This window comes from Haliotis rufescens, unplaced genomic scaffold, assembly GCF_023055435.1.
Source record: "Haliotis rufescens isolate VD_foot unplaced genomic scaffold, xgHalRufe1.0.p SCAF_3, whole genome shotgun sequence".
In the NCBI taxonomy this organism is placed as follows: Eukaryota; Metazoa; Mollusca; class Gastropoda; order Lepetellida; family Haliotidae; genus Haliotis; species Haliotis rufescens.
Window position 1 is genome coordinate 25,413,617 of NW_025964001.1, and position 14,885 is coordinate 25,428,501.

Below are 14,885 nucleotides of genomic sequence, written 5' to 3' on the forward strand. Positions count from 1 at the left end.
CCTGACAAATAGTCATTCACGTGTTACATCTGTGTGTCCAGGCTTAGTAATACACATATCACATATGTGTGTCCAGGGATAGCGTCATACACGTGTTGCATCTGTGTGTCCAGGCTTAGTCATACACGTGGTACATCTGTGTGTCTCGGCATAGAGTCATACAGGTGTTGCATCTCTGTGTCCAGGCTTAGTCATACACGTGGTACATCTGTGTGTCCAGGCATAGAGTCACACACCTTTTACATCTGTGTGTCCAGGCATAGAGTCACACACGTGGTACATCTGTGTGTCCAGGCATAGAGTCACACACCTTTTACATCTGTGTGTCCAGGCATAGAGTCACACACGTGTTACATCTGTGTGTCCAGGCATAGAGTCACACACCTTTTACATCTGTGTGTCCAGGCATAGAGTCACACACGTGTTACATCTGTGTGTCTTGGCATAGAGCCATACAGGTGTTGAATCTGTGTGTTCAGGCTTAATCATACACGTGGTTCATCTGTGTGTCCAGGCATAGAGTCATACACGTGGTACATCTGTGTGTTTCGGCATAGAGCCATACACGTGTTACATCTGTGTGTCTCGGCATAGAGCCATACACGTGTTACATCTGTGTTTTTGGACATAGAGTGATTCACGTATTACATCTGTGTGTCCAGGCATAGAGTCACACACGTGTTACATCTGTGTGTCTCGGCATAGAGCTATACATGTGTTACATCTGTGTTTTTGGACATAGAGTGATTCACGTGTTACATCTGTGTGTCCAGGCATAGAGTCACACACGTGTTACATCTGTGTGTCTCGGCATAGAGCCATACATGTGTTACATCTGTGTGTCTCGGCATAGAACCATACATGTGTTACATCTGTGTGTCCAGGCTTAGTTATACACATATCACATATGTGTGACTAGGCATAGCGCCATACACGTGTTGCATCTGTGTGTCCAGGCATAGAGTTACACACGTGTTACATCTGTGTGGTCAGGTATAGAGTCACACACGTGGTACATCTGTGTGTCCAGGCATAGAGCCATACAGGTGTTGCATCTGTGTGTCCAGGCTTAGTCATACACGTGGTACATCTGTGTGTCTCGGCATAGAGCCATACAGGTGTTGCATCTGTGTGTCCAGGCTTAGTCATACACGTGGAACATAGAGCCATACACGTATTACGTGTGTGTGTCCAGGCATAGAGTCATGCATGTGTTACATCTGTGTGTTCATGAATAGAGCCATGAACGTATTACACCTGTGTGTCCAGGCATAGCGTCATGCATGTTTTACATCTGTGTGGTCAGAGTTAGAGACGTACATGGATTATGTACTGTAGTGCTGCTGTAGGTAGTCAGTTACCATAACTGCTCGATTGGCTACAGCGTTATCGTTTTGACAAACACAACGTAGATTAGCATGGGTCGCAAACGCCGAATCTATACACAAAGAAAAAGGTTAAGCACACCCTCATATATTTCATTATTGTTTGGTCCATATATTTGTAATAGTCATGAAAGATATAATTACGGAAAGAATTATGTTTTCTCGAGATGATGTAATCAGCCAATGCTACTTTCGAGTATCTCTAAAAGCAGTATATCCAAACGTTAAAATTGCTTTCTTGAGCTCGGTTTTAAACAGTTATTCCATGACATTGTGTGTCCATGGCACGAAGGCGATTATCAAACGCCACAAGATGCTCAGACTGCTGATGTACAGGGCCGTCCCAGATCCAGAAGACCGCCTGTGACGACACATCGCGAAGACAGGGACCTTCTTCGTCTCATGCGCCGAGAACCCTTTTTAACAAGTACTCGTCTGACACAGCTGTGGTTGCCCAATCGTCGTTTCAGCACCAGAACCGTCAGGAACCGGCTTAAAGCAACAGGACTGAGGACTAGGCGAGTCATAAAGCGTCCATCGGTATTGGTGATGGGGTACATCTCTCATGATTGCAGGTTGGATTTGGTCACCATTTTGAGGCCAGTCGTCGTTCCTCAATTTGGCAACCACCCTCTTGCTACTCGACCTTAGGCCAAGGATGACAATGCCAGGCCTCATCGTTCGCATGCAGCCGTGGATTGCATGAGGACCAATGCAATAACGACTCTACCCTGGCCAGCAATGTTTGGGATATTCTGGGGCGGCGCATACAGGCACGAGATCCTCCTGTACAAGATTTACGCCAATTGGAAACAGCATGGTTGTGGTTGTTGTTGACCCATCAACAGATCCAACGTCTGACTGGAGGCATGAGACGTAGGGTGGAATGCGCCATCCGGGCACGTGGCGGTTATACCCGCGACTGATCTGTTTCACGTGTCATGGCCAAGTAGAGACTTTAAGGAACATTTTCACATGAAACATCAAACGTAACTGGTTTACTTAATCCTGCAGCTCCATACTTTTTTGTGGTATTTTCTAAGGTGAAAAACAGTACATGTGTTACCATGATGTATTTGTCAGTAAATTTCAATCACAACTCACCAATATCTTCTTTATTTGTTGTCAAATGTTTGTTCTATCCGATGACATTTGTATCGCCCAGCTCCTGTGGTCAGTCATCCCATGCCATGATTTTTGCCATTTGTCATGGTTCGGAAATGGTGGTGTAGCTGTTTTCTTTGTGTATATGTTTTTCCGTAGTACTGACCAGTGACCGGTCCATGACAATATTCAGTGGCGTACTGGCAATAGTAATGATACCGCCCCATATCTTTACAGACTCATCCCAAATCTGTCATGTCGCCTTACGTTGACGTTCACATGACGTTCATTACGGCGCCCTCAGAAAAGTTCATGCCTATCCAGAAAGTCCAGAGTGGATCTGGACTCCACTTTCTTCGCTCTTAACACTACTAATGGCTCAGGGAGATGTGACAACCTTTCACGGGGGGATTAATGGGGGAGTTTTGGTTTCGAAACCGTTTTATCATTTTTAAAAGCTGATCTTTCTTCTGACGGCCCATTATAATATTTGTATTTCATGATCCCCTACATTTCTGGACAGCCAGAGAATTCTAGATGTGTAACATCTGTGTGTCCAGGCATGTACGTCACGTTTAAGATTATTTCACTTAAACACACGTGCGTGTATGTATGTGACAGAGAGTAAGAGAGAGAGAGAGAGAGAGAGAGAGAGAGAGAGAGAGAGAGAGAGAGAGAGAGAGAGAGAGAGAGAGAGAGAGAGAGAGAGAGAGTGTGTGTGTGTGTGTGTGTCTACTTGTACCAGTCCGGACTGATGCCGATTTACAATGCTAGCACACTGAGATACCTTGTCGCAGTTTAACATGAATACCCAAATCCGAGCCAAACAGTCCTTGTTTTAATGCCTATTCATGATCAGATCATGCGTCATATTTAATTACACATGCGAGACAAACACATCCACGCGAAAAGGAAAACCCAAGGAGGAATATGATCAGTTCTTATGTGTTGTGACTGTTGTGTTGGATATAAGTTGAAGTTTATTAAAACACTGATTCAGACAAACAAACTGTATGTTCTATCATTTATTCAGTTATAACGTTGACACAATATTCCAGCCAAAAAACCGTTCACTCATACAATCAGTTGACGTATGGGTTTCAACTTCATTTTTTCATTGCGACGTCTCGGTACAGGTGCTAGTACCCGTGTCAAGCATGTGTGATAGACCTATAAGCACCTTCATCCAAGTGTCGCTTTTAATGGACAAAGAAGTGGAAATCCATAAATCATCGCTGTTTTCATTGACACCACATCCTCTAAAATGCCACTTTAAGATATCATTCATACGAGACGCGAACGTTGACGTCAGTGATGGCGTTGACAGTGTCAGCAGATACACGCAGGTACAGCGACGGTGATCCAGACGGAAGCTGGAGTGTTAGCTCGCCTGTTGCCATGGCTATCGGCATGGAAGATTCAAGGTTGTGGAACACGGCCAAGTTGATGGAGTGATCCTGTCCAGATGCCGTTACGATGATGCGGGTTGACCCCGATGGAGGCTCCAGCAGAAACACGGGACGATGGGAGGAGGAGACAGTGAGATCCGTCAGGGTCTCGTTCTCAGACACCGTCTCCATGAAGCTCGGCTCCTCACACTCACTGAAAGTGACTCCTACCACCTCGAAGGATCGTTTCACAAGCAGATAATCGTAGCCGAGGTCGTAGCAAGCACGCATGACGTCACAGGCGCCTTCCTCAAAGGTGGTCGAACGGCCCCAGTAGATGATGTTAGCGCGGAGGAAACACTCGAATGCCTCTCTAATCGGCATGTTGTTTTCATTCACGATCTGGTAGAAGGCATGGTTGAAGATGCCGCTGCTGTAGTGCACATCGACGTTGTCGTTGTAGTCCCTGGTGTGTTTGAGTGAGCGACCGTCTCTTGTAGGGTTTTCAAAGTAACGCAGAGCACCACTGGTGCTCTTAAAGATTTCGGATCCAACCAGCCAGTCGTTAGAACCACGAGCAAACATCTCAGTTGTCTCCCCTGTTATGTCGGAGAAGGCTTCGTTGATGCCGCCAGATTGATCGTCGTAGATGAGGTTGGAGTTTTGGTTTGTGACTCCGTGGGCAAGTTCGTGAGATACAACATCCTGGTTGACCAGTGGGTAGAAAGTGTTTCGGCCATCGCCGAATGTGAGGCTGCTGCCGTCCCAGAAGGCGTTCTCGTAGTTTGTGCTGTAGTGGACGAAGAGAACCGGCTTAAAGTTGAGGGGAGTGGTCTTGTACCATTCGATAAACATACGGGCAGATTTGGTGCCAAAGTTCATGGCATCCAGGACAGGGGAGTAGGCACCGTTGATAGCGTCGTCGTAGCCATCGGCGCAAGTGTAGGTGGAGGCGGCGCGGTTGTTCCTATTTGTACCTTGTTTCAAGTCCACCACTTTGACGTAGTCGTTCTCCAGCGTGCAGGTGGAGCCACTGACGGTGGTGTTGAGGCAGAGAGGTGGAACGCCGTACACGTATTTGCCGACTTTCTCGTTGCCCCCTTCACCTCTGGCAGGATTAACACAGGCTGCTGGGTCAGCAGTTGTGGGTGCTGCTGTTGCTGCTGTTGCTGGAGTAGCTGTGTTCCGGCCTTGTGTTGTGTCTGCGTCACATTGGTCCTCGGTGGTAGCTTCAATTGTGGTAGCTTCTTCATGAGTCGTTGTTGGCTCTGGCATCGGGGTGGTGTTTTCTTGACATTCGTCTTGGCGTCTCTCTACAGCTTTGTTCTGGATGTTGTTGAACGTAAGGACTACACTTAGATCGCAGGCGTCGATGAAATAACAGGGACGGCTTGGCCTGTGACCGTTCATGTAGAAGAAGTTGATTTCATAGGTCAGACGAGCAACGCCATTCTTCTTGACGTAGACGTTTTTCTCGACCTTGAGATTACTGATTTGAGACTCTGTGACCCCCTCCTTCGTGAGCGCTACCCCCGTGACGGCGCTATGTGACTGCTCACAGTCCTCGGGGTTGGGGATATCTTCCTCCAGCGATGTGTAGATTTCACCGCTGACAACGCCAGTGTAACCGAGGCTGGGGTTGACGTCGGCGGCTACGTTCCCTCCCACTACTTCCAGCCCCCCGTAGGTCTGTCGGAGACGCTCCTTGACCCTCCCTCGCGCTGTTTTCAGAGACGTTCCGGGCACGATGGCGTTCTTCCCGTGTAGACCCAACTCTGAGCACAGCTCTGCACGAGTGCCGTGGTAGCCGGTCCGAGATTTCAGACGTCGGGCGACGCTTGCAACGTTAACTCGATGTGCCGCCTCGATGTTGTACACGATCAGCGCCAGCAGACCTGAATAAAAGATGAAAAAAACATATCTATGTATATATATATACTAACACAAGACAGTTCCATCACCAAGCAGAAATAGACAGAGTACCTCGTGTAAATCCCTTCATTGGCATAGTGACGATAAATGTATTCATTATGAAACCACAACTTCCTCAGGACATATTGTTTGCATTGCTATTTACAATCAAATACTCCTATCTGTATAAAAAGAAAATACAAGGTATGAAATGCGATCACAACAGCGAGTGGATCTTTTGTGTCTTATTTCGATGAATAAAACACAACGCAAACGAAAATTCTACAGTATGAATTTGACTTTGCAACATTTGAAATTGCAACCTACTCAGTACTTCATATGCATTTTTCGCGATCCGTGTACACGTTTGTCGTGTTCCAGTGTCCTTGACGTCGTCATGTCAAAAACTATTCTATACCAGCTCCCGATTACAGTTGAGAATTAGTTTTCAAGAAGAGCGATAACTTACCTAGCTGTATTAGGCAGAAATTCATCCTGTCACAAGGAGAGTGTTACAGTTCTGAAAGAAACATAAAAGCAAGTGTTTAATCGGTACATTTACGGTATTTGTTTCAAAGTTGAGCGTCGATATTCTGGAAATTTGAGAGTTTTCGGACATGGAGAAGTATGTAGTAATAACCACACTGAGCAGATGTCATTTATGTATGAGTTAAATCTATACCAAGAGCCACTTACCTGTGATGTGGGGACAAGGATCCGATTCCAAGAGGAGGATGACAACTGACCAGTGTCTGAGGTTTATATAGCATGGCAATACGACAAGAGGCACCTGCTCTCTAAAGTAATTATTAATATTAATAAATATATATGTCCCCAAGCTATGGTCTAAATGTTGAAGCCACTTATTGCATTACAGAAGACATAAGAGTAAACGATACTCTAATTAATAGGGATGAGGGTGAGGCTTTCTCATCAGAGGCCCCGAGGTATGCCCCACGTGTTGGTATTGTGTAGTCTGATACTATCACTATTTTAATTATATTGTGGTTATGTGGCACAGTCGGTGTAGAATATTTCATCAAGAAGGAAACCAGTTACACTTTATTCACTTATGATTTATCATCCCGGTTCTAGTATCGAACGTAGTTGTTCTCAAACATGCAGGTGGAGCCATTTGCCGACCCCTCGTTGCCCCCTTCACCTCTGGCAGGGTTGACACGGGCCTTTGGGTCAGCAGTTGTGTGTGCTGCTGTTGCTGGAGAAGCTGTGTTCCGGTCTTGTGTTGTGTCTGTGGTAGCTTCGCTGGTGGAAGGTTCTTCTTGAGGCGTTGTTGGCATGGGCATTTGGGGTGGGTGGGTGTGTGGGTGGGGTGGAGTGGGGTTTTGGATGGGGGTTGGGGTGGGTGTTTCTTGACGTTCATCTTGGCGTCTCTCTGTTTGTGCTTGCTTGAAGTAGTCCGGTCTAGTGTCTGTTTTATAGTGGTAGTCCACTGGGATACCCTGCCGCTGTTTGACATGGATGTCCTACTCGGACACAGTATATATGAGCCGACCAGTCTTTGATTTATCCCCCAAATGCCAATCGCCAGGCAGGGTAACAAGTACCATCTTTTAATCATTAATCATGAAATCTGTACAATAAAAAGAACGTAATGAATACATCTCAAGTGACTGTAAATGCAGGTATAGTAAACTGTTCTCAACATCTCACAGCCCGCATACATCTTGCTGCTGAATCCTTATGGCTTAAGACGTCAGTTACGAATTACTGCCTATTTAGATAGTTTAATATTAATGATCAGTCTCGAGTATCTGCCGAAACAGATTTGATTGGGCTTAAAGCAAATTATCGGTAAATATCGAATGAGTGAACTGACGATCAACCATCAGTTGTGCCTACGGCAATCATATAAGGGAAACAAATAAAATCATATTTAAAAAGTCACTTAACTACCTAGTTGCAAGGAAATACATAAAACCCGTGGAGAAACGTGGGTTTTGGAGAAGGGAGCTAACTCACTGTTACATCTTAGTGTCCAGGAATAGAGTCAAGTCCAGGCTTAGTCATACACGTGTTGCACCCGTGTGTCCAGGCTTAGTCATACACGTGTTGCACCTGTGTGTCCAGGCTTAGTCATACACGTGTTGCACCCGTGTGTCAAGGCTTAGTCATACACGTGTTGCACCTGTGTGTCCAGGCTTAGTCATACACGTGTTGCACCTGTGTGTCCAGACTTAGTAATACATTTGGTACATCTGTGTGTCTCGGCATAGAGCCACACACGTGTTACACTTGTGTGTCCAGGCTTAGTCATACACGCGTTACATCTGTTTGTCTCGGCATAGAGCCATACACGTGTTACACCTGTGTGTCCATGCATAGAGTCATACACGTGTTACACCTGTGTGTCCAGGCATACAGTCATACACGGGTTACACCTGTTTGTCCATGCATAGAGTCATGCACGTGTTACACCTGTTTGTCCAGGCATACAGTCATGCACATGGTACATCTTTGTGACTAGGCATAGAGCCATACGCGTGTTACATCTGTGTGTCAAAGCATAGAGTCGTACACGTGTTACATCTGTGTATCCAGACATAGAGTCATGCACATGTTACATCTGTGTGTCAAGGCATAGAGTCATGCACCTGTTACATCTGTGTGTCCAGGCATAGAGTCATGCACCTGTTACATCTGTGTGTCCAGGCCTAGTCATACACGTGTTACATCTGTGTGTCCAGGCATAGAGTCATGCACCTGTTTCATCTGTGTGTCCAGGCATAGAGTCATGCACGTGTTACATCTGTGCAGTCAAGGTTAGAGACGTACATAGGCTATGTACTGTAGAGCTGCTGGAGGTAGTCAGTTACCATAAATGCTCTATGGGCAAGAGCATTATCGCCTTGACAAACACAACCTGGATTAGCATTGGTCGCAAACGCCGAATCTATACACAAAGAAAAAGGTTAAGCACACCCTCATATATTTCATTATTGTTTGGTCCCAATATTTGTAATAGTCATGAAAGATATAATTACGGAAAGATTTATGTTTTCTCGAGATGATGTATTCAGTCATGCGTGACGAAAGCTCACGTGCCATGCATGGTATGCCCGTGCAGAATGCTACTTTCGAGTATCTCTAAAAGCAGTATATCCAAACGTTAAAATTGCTTTCTTAAGCTCGGTTTTAAACAGTTATTCCATGACATTGTGTGTCCATGGCACGAAGGCGATTATCAAACGCCACAAGATGCTCAGACTGCTGATGTACAGGGCCGTCCCAGATCCAGAAGACCGCCTGTGACGACACATCGGGAAGACAGGGACCTTCTTCGTCTCATACGCCGAGAACCCTTTTTAACAAGTACTCGTCGGAAACAGCTGTGGTTGCCCAGTTAGCGTTTCAGCACCAGAACCGTCAGGAACCGGCTGAAAGCAACAGGACTGAGGGCTAGGCGAGTCATAAAGCGTCCCTCGTTGAGAGATCACCACAAAACTGCTCGTTTAGCATGGTGCATTGCGCGACAGAACTGGAATCTGATAACTTGGAGACAGATCCATTGGTCAGACGAAAGTCGCTTTCTGCTGCACGTCACTGATGAAAGAACGAGAGTTTGGAGGCACCGGAACACGGCCTACACCCCCAGGAACATTAAACCGACTGTTGCAAACGGCGGGAGCTCGGTAATGGTGTGGGGGTGTATCTCTCATGATTGCAGGTTGGATTTGCTCACCATTTTGAGGCCAGTCGTCGTTCCTCATTTTGGCAACCACCCTCTTGCTACTCGACCTCAGGACATGGATGACAATGCCAGGCCTCATCGTTCGCATGCAGCCGTGGATTACATGAGGGCCAATGCAATAACGACTCTACCCTGGCCAGCAATGTTTGGGATATTCTGGGGCGGCGCATACAGGCACGAGATCCTCCTGTACAAGATTTACGCCAATTGGAAACAGCATGGTTGTGGTTGTTGGTGACCCATCAACAGATCCAACGTCTTACTGGAGGCATGAGACGTAGGGTGAAATGCGCCATCCGGGCACGTGGCGGTTATACCCGCGACTGATCTGTTTCACGTGTCATGGCCAAGTAGAGACTTTAAGGGCCATTTTCACATGAAACATCAAACGTAACTGTTTTACTTAATCCTGCAGCTCCATACTTTTTTGTGGTATTTTCTAAGGTCAAAAACAGTACATGTGTTACCATGATGTATTTGTCAGTAAATTTCAATCACAACTTACCAATATCTTCTTTATTTGTAGCCAAATGTTTGTTCTATCCGATGACATTGTATCGCCCAGCTCCTGTGGTCAGTCATCCCATGCCATGATTTTTGCCATTTGTCATGGTTCGGAAATGGGGGTGTACTTAACTGTTTTCTTTGTGTATATGTTTTTCCGTAGTACTGACCAGTGACCGGTCCATGACAATATGCAGTGGCGTACTGGCAATAGAAATGATACCGCCCCATATCTCTACAGACTCACCCCAAATCTGTCATGTCGCCTTACGTTGACGTTCACATGACGTTCATTACGGCGCCCGCAGACAAGTTCATGCCTATCCAGAAAAGTCCAGAGTGAATCTGGACTCCACTTCCTACGCTCTTAACACTACTAATGGCTCAGGGAGATGTGACAAACCTTTCACGGGGGGATTAATGGGGGAGTTTTGGTTTCGAAACCGTTTTATCATTTTTAAAAGCTGATCTTTCTTCTGACGGCCCATTATAACATTTGTATTTCCTGATCCCCTACATTTCTGGACAGGCAGAGAATTCTAGATGTGTAACATCTGTGTGTCCAGGCATGTACGTCACGTTTAAGATTATTTCACTTAAACACACGTGCGTGTGTGTGTGTGAGAGAGAGTAAGAGAGAGAGAGAGAGAGAGAGAGAGAGAGAGAGAGAGAGAGAGAGAGAGATAGAGAGAGAGAGAGAGAGACAGAGATAGAGATAGATAGAGAGAGAGAGAGAGAGAGAGAGAGAGAGAGAGAGAGAGAGTGTGTGTGTGTGTGTGTGTGTGTGTGTGTGTGTGTGTGTGTCTTCTTGTACCAGTCCGGACTGATGCCGATTTACAATGCTAGCACACTGAGATACCTTGTCGCAGTTTAACATGAATACCCAAATCCGAGCCGACCAGTCCTTGTTTTAATGCCTATTCATGACCAGATCATGCGTCATATTTAATTACACATACGAGACAAAAACATCCACGCGAAAAGGAAAACCCAAGGAAGAATATGATCAGTTCTTATGTGTTGTGCCTGTTGTGTTGGATATAAGTTGAAGTTTATTAAAACACTGATTAAGACAAACAAACTGTATGTTCTATCATTTATTCAGTTATAACGTTGACACAATATTCCAGCAAAAAAAACGTTCACTCATACAATCAGTTGACGTATGGGTTTCAACTTCATTGTTTTCAATGCGACGTCTCGGTACAGGTGCTAGTACCCGTGTCAAGCATGTGTGATAGACCTATAAGCACCTTTATCCAAGTGTCGCATTTAATGAACAAAGAAGTGGAAATCCATAAATCATCGCTGTTTTCATTGACACCACATCCACTAAAATGCCACTTCAAGATATCATTCATACGAGACGCGAACGTTGACGTCAGTGATGGCGTTGACAGCGTCAGCAGATACACGCAGGTACAGCGACGGTGATCCAGACGGAAGCTGGAGTGTTAGCTCGCCTGTTGCCATGGATATCGGCATGGAAGATTCAAGGTTGTGGAACACGGCCAAGTTGATGGAGTGATCCTGTCCAGATGACGTTACGATGATGCGGGTTGACCCCGATGGAGGCTCCAGCAGAAACACGGGACGATGGGAGGAGGAGACAGTGAGATCCGTCAGGGTCTCGTTCTCAGACACCGTCTCCATGAAGCTCGGCTCCTCACACTCACTGAAAGTGACTCCTACCACCTCGAAGGATCGTTTCACAACCAGATAATCGTAGCCGAGGTCGTAGCAAGCACGCATGACGTCACAGGCGCCTTCCTCAAAGGTGGTCGAACGGCCCCAGTAGATGATGTTAGCGCGGAGGAAACACTCGAATGCCTCTCTAATCGGCATGTTGTTTTCATTCACGATCTGGTAGAAGGCATGGTTGAAGATGCCGCTGCTGTAGTGCACATCGACGTTGTCGTTGTAGTCCCTGGTGTGTTTGAGTGAGCGACCGTCTCTTGTAGGGTTTTCAAAGTAACGCAGAGCACCACTGGTGCTCTTAAAGATTTCGGATCCAACCAGCCAGTCGTTAGAACCACGAGCAAACATCTCAGTTGTCTCCCCTGTTATGTCCGAGAAGGCTTCGTTGATGCCGCCAGATTGATCGTCGTAGATGAGGTTAGAGTTTTGGTTTGTGACTCCGTGGGCAAGTTCGTGAGATACAACATCCTGGTTGACCAGTGGGTAGAAAGTGTTTCGGCCATCGCCGAATGTGAGGCTGCTGCCGTCCCAGAAGGCGTTCTCGTAGTTTGTGCTGTAGTGGACGAAGAGAACTGGCTTGAAGTTGAGGGGGGTGGTCTTGTACCATTCGATAAACATACGGGCAGATTTGGTGCCAAAGTTCATGGCGTCCAGGACAGGGGAGTAGGCACCGTTGATAGCGTCGTCGTAGCCATCGGCGCAAGTGTAGGTGGAGGCGGCGCGGTTGTTCCTATTTGTACCTTGTTTCAAGTCCACCACTTTGACGTAGTCGTTCTCCAGCGTGCAGGTGGAGCCACTGACGGTGGTGTTGAGGCAGAGAGGTGGAACGCCGTACACGTATTTGCCGACTTTCTCGTTGCCCCCTTCACCTCTGGCAGGGTTGACACAGGCTGTTGGGTCAGCAGTTGTGGGTGCTGCTGTTGCTGCTGTTGCTGGAGTAGCTGTGTTCCGGCCTGGTGTTGTGTCTGCGTCACATTGGTCCTCGGTGGTAGCTTCAATTGTGGTAGGTTCTTCTGGAGTCGTTGTTGGCTCTGGCATCGGGGTGGTGTTTTCTTGACATTCGTCTTGGCGTCTCTCTACAGCTTTGTTCTGGATGTTGTTGAACGTAAGGACTACACTTAGATCGCAGGCGTCGATGAAATAACAGGGACGGCTTGGCCTGTGACCGTTCATGTAGAAGAAGTTGATTTCATAGGTCAGACGAGCAACGCCATTCTTCTTGACGTAGACGTTTTTCTCGACCTTGAGATTACGGACTTGAGACTCTGTGACCCCCTCCTTCGTGAGCGCTACCCCTGTGACGGCGCCATGTGACTGCTCACAGTCCTCGGGGTTGGGGATATCTTCCTCCAGCGATGTGTAGATTTCACCGCTGACAACGCCAGTGTAACCGAGGCTGGGGTTGACGTCGGCGGCTACGTTCCCTCCCACTACTTCCAGCCCCCCGTAGGTCTGTCGGAGACGCTCCTTGACCCTCCCTCGCGCTGTTTTCAGAGACGTCCCGGGCACGATGGCGTTCTTCCCGTGTAGACCCAACTCTGAGCACAGCTCTGCACGAGTGCCGTGGTAGCCGGTCCGAGATTTCAGACGTTGGGCGACGCTTGCAACGTTAACTCGACGTGCCGCCTCGATGTTGTACACGATCAGCGCCAGCAGACCTGAATGAAAGATGAAAAAAACATATCTATGTATATCTACTAACATAAGACAGTTCCATCACCAAGCAGAAATAGACAGAGTACCTCCGTGTATTGCGGGATATCGTAATAATTCCCTTCTTTGGCATAGTGACGATAAACGTATTCATTATGAAACCACAGCTCCCTCAGGACATATTGTTTGCATTGCTATTTACAATCAAATACTCCTATCTGTATAAAAAGAAAATACAAGGAATGAAATGCGATCACAACAGCGTGTGCATGCCAAATCTATCTTTTGTGTTTTATTGCGATGAATAAAAACACAACGCAAACGAAAATTATACAGTATGAATTTGGCTTTTCAACATTTGAAATTGCAACCTGCTCAGTCCTTCATATGCACTTTTCGCGATCCGTGTACACGTTTGTCGTGTTTAAGACTCCTTGACGTCGTCATGTCAAAAACTATTCTCTATATACCAGCTCCCGATTATAGTTGAGAATTCATTTTCAAGACGGCGATAACTTACCTAGCTGTATTAGGCAGAAATTCATCCTGTCACACGGAGAGTGTTACTGTTCTGAAAGAAACATCAAAGCAAGTGTTTAATCGGTACATTTACGGTATTTGTTTCAAAGTAGAACATCCATATTCTGGAAATTTTAGAGATTAAGGACATGAAGAAAGAACAATATTAACACTTTGCGCAGTTACGTCCCTTAGGAGTGCAAAAAATCACTATAATTCAGTCACCAACACACTCACTCTTGTGCAGCTCATCCAATTACTCCAGTTACAGAGTAAATTGTTATTAAAATATGCAAAGTCCGTTAAATTTAGTTACCCTGCATATGCGACTTTCGGCTGCTGTTTTAGTGGTTCACACTGCACACTAACCATTCATAGGGATGCTGAATGCCTTCTTTAGCAACATCACTATATAAGATTAAACAGACTAAGCAGATGTCATTGATGAATGAGTTAAACTTGACCAAGAGCCACTTACCTGTGATGTGGGGACCAGGATCCGATTCCATGAGGAGGATGACAACTGACCAGTGTCCGAGGTTTATATAGCATGGCAATACGACAAGAGGCACCTGCTCTCTAAAGTAATTATTAATATTAATAAATATATATGTCCCCAAGCTATGGTTTAAATTGTGAAGCCACATATTGCATCACAGAAGACATTAGCGTAAGCTATACTCTAATTAAAAGGGATGAGGGTGAGGTTTTCTCATCAGTGGCCCTGAGGTATGCCCACGTGTTGGTATTGTGTAGTATATTTCTGTCTTCTGATACTATCACTATTTTAATTATATTGTGGTTATGTGCCAGAGTCGGTGTAGAACATTCCATCAAGAAGGAAACCAGTTACACTGTATTCAATTATCATTTATCATCCCGGTTCTAGTGTCGAACGTAGTTGTTCTCAAACATGCAGGTGGAGCCACTGACGGTGGTGTTGAGGCAGAGAGGTGGAACCTCTCGTTGCCCCCTTCACCTCTGGCAGGGTTGACACAGGCTGTTGGGTCAGCA

General features: G+C 46.2%; 1 protein-coding gene across 1 annotated transcript; it reads right to left on the reverse strand.

Moving 5' to 3' along the window:
- Nucleotides 1–11,094: 11,094 nt before the first annotated feature.
- On the reverse strand, nucleotides 11,095–14,375 carry LOC124146459 (neutral protease-like). The gene is made up of 3 exons (XM_046516756.2): nucleotides 14,350–14,375; nucleotides 13,873–13,923; nucleotides 11,095–13,357 (listed from the first exon to the last, which is right to left on the reverse strand). The coding sequence occupies exons 2-3, from the start codon at nucleotides 13,895–13,897 to the stop codon at nucleotides 11,355–11,357; spliced, it is 2,028 nt and encodes a 675-aa protein (XP_046372712.2). The 5' UTR covers nucleotides 13,898–13,923; nucleotides 14,350–14,375; the 3' UTR covers nucleotides 11,095–11,354.
- Nucleotides 14,376–14,885: the final 510 nt, after the last annotated feature.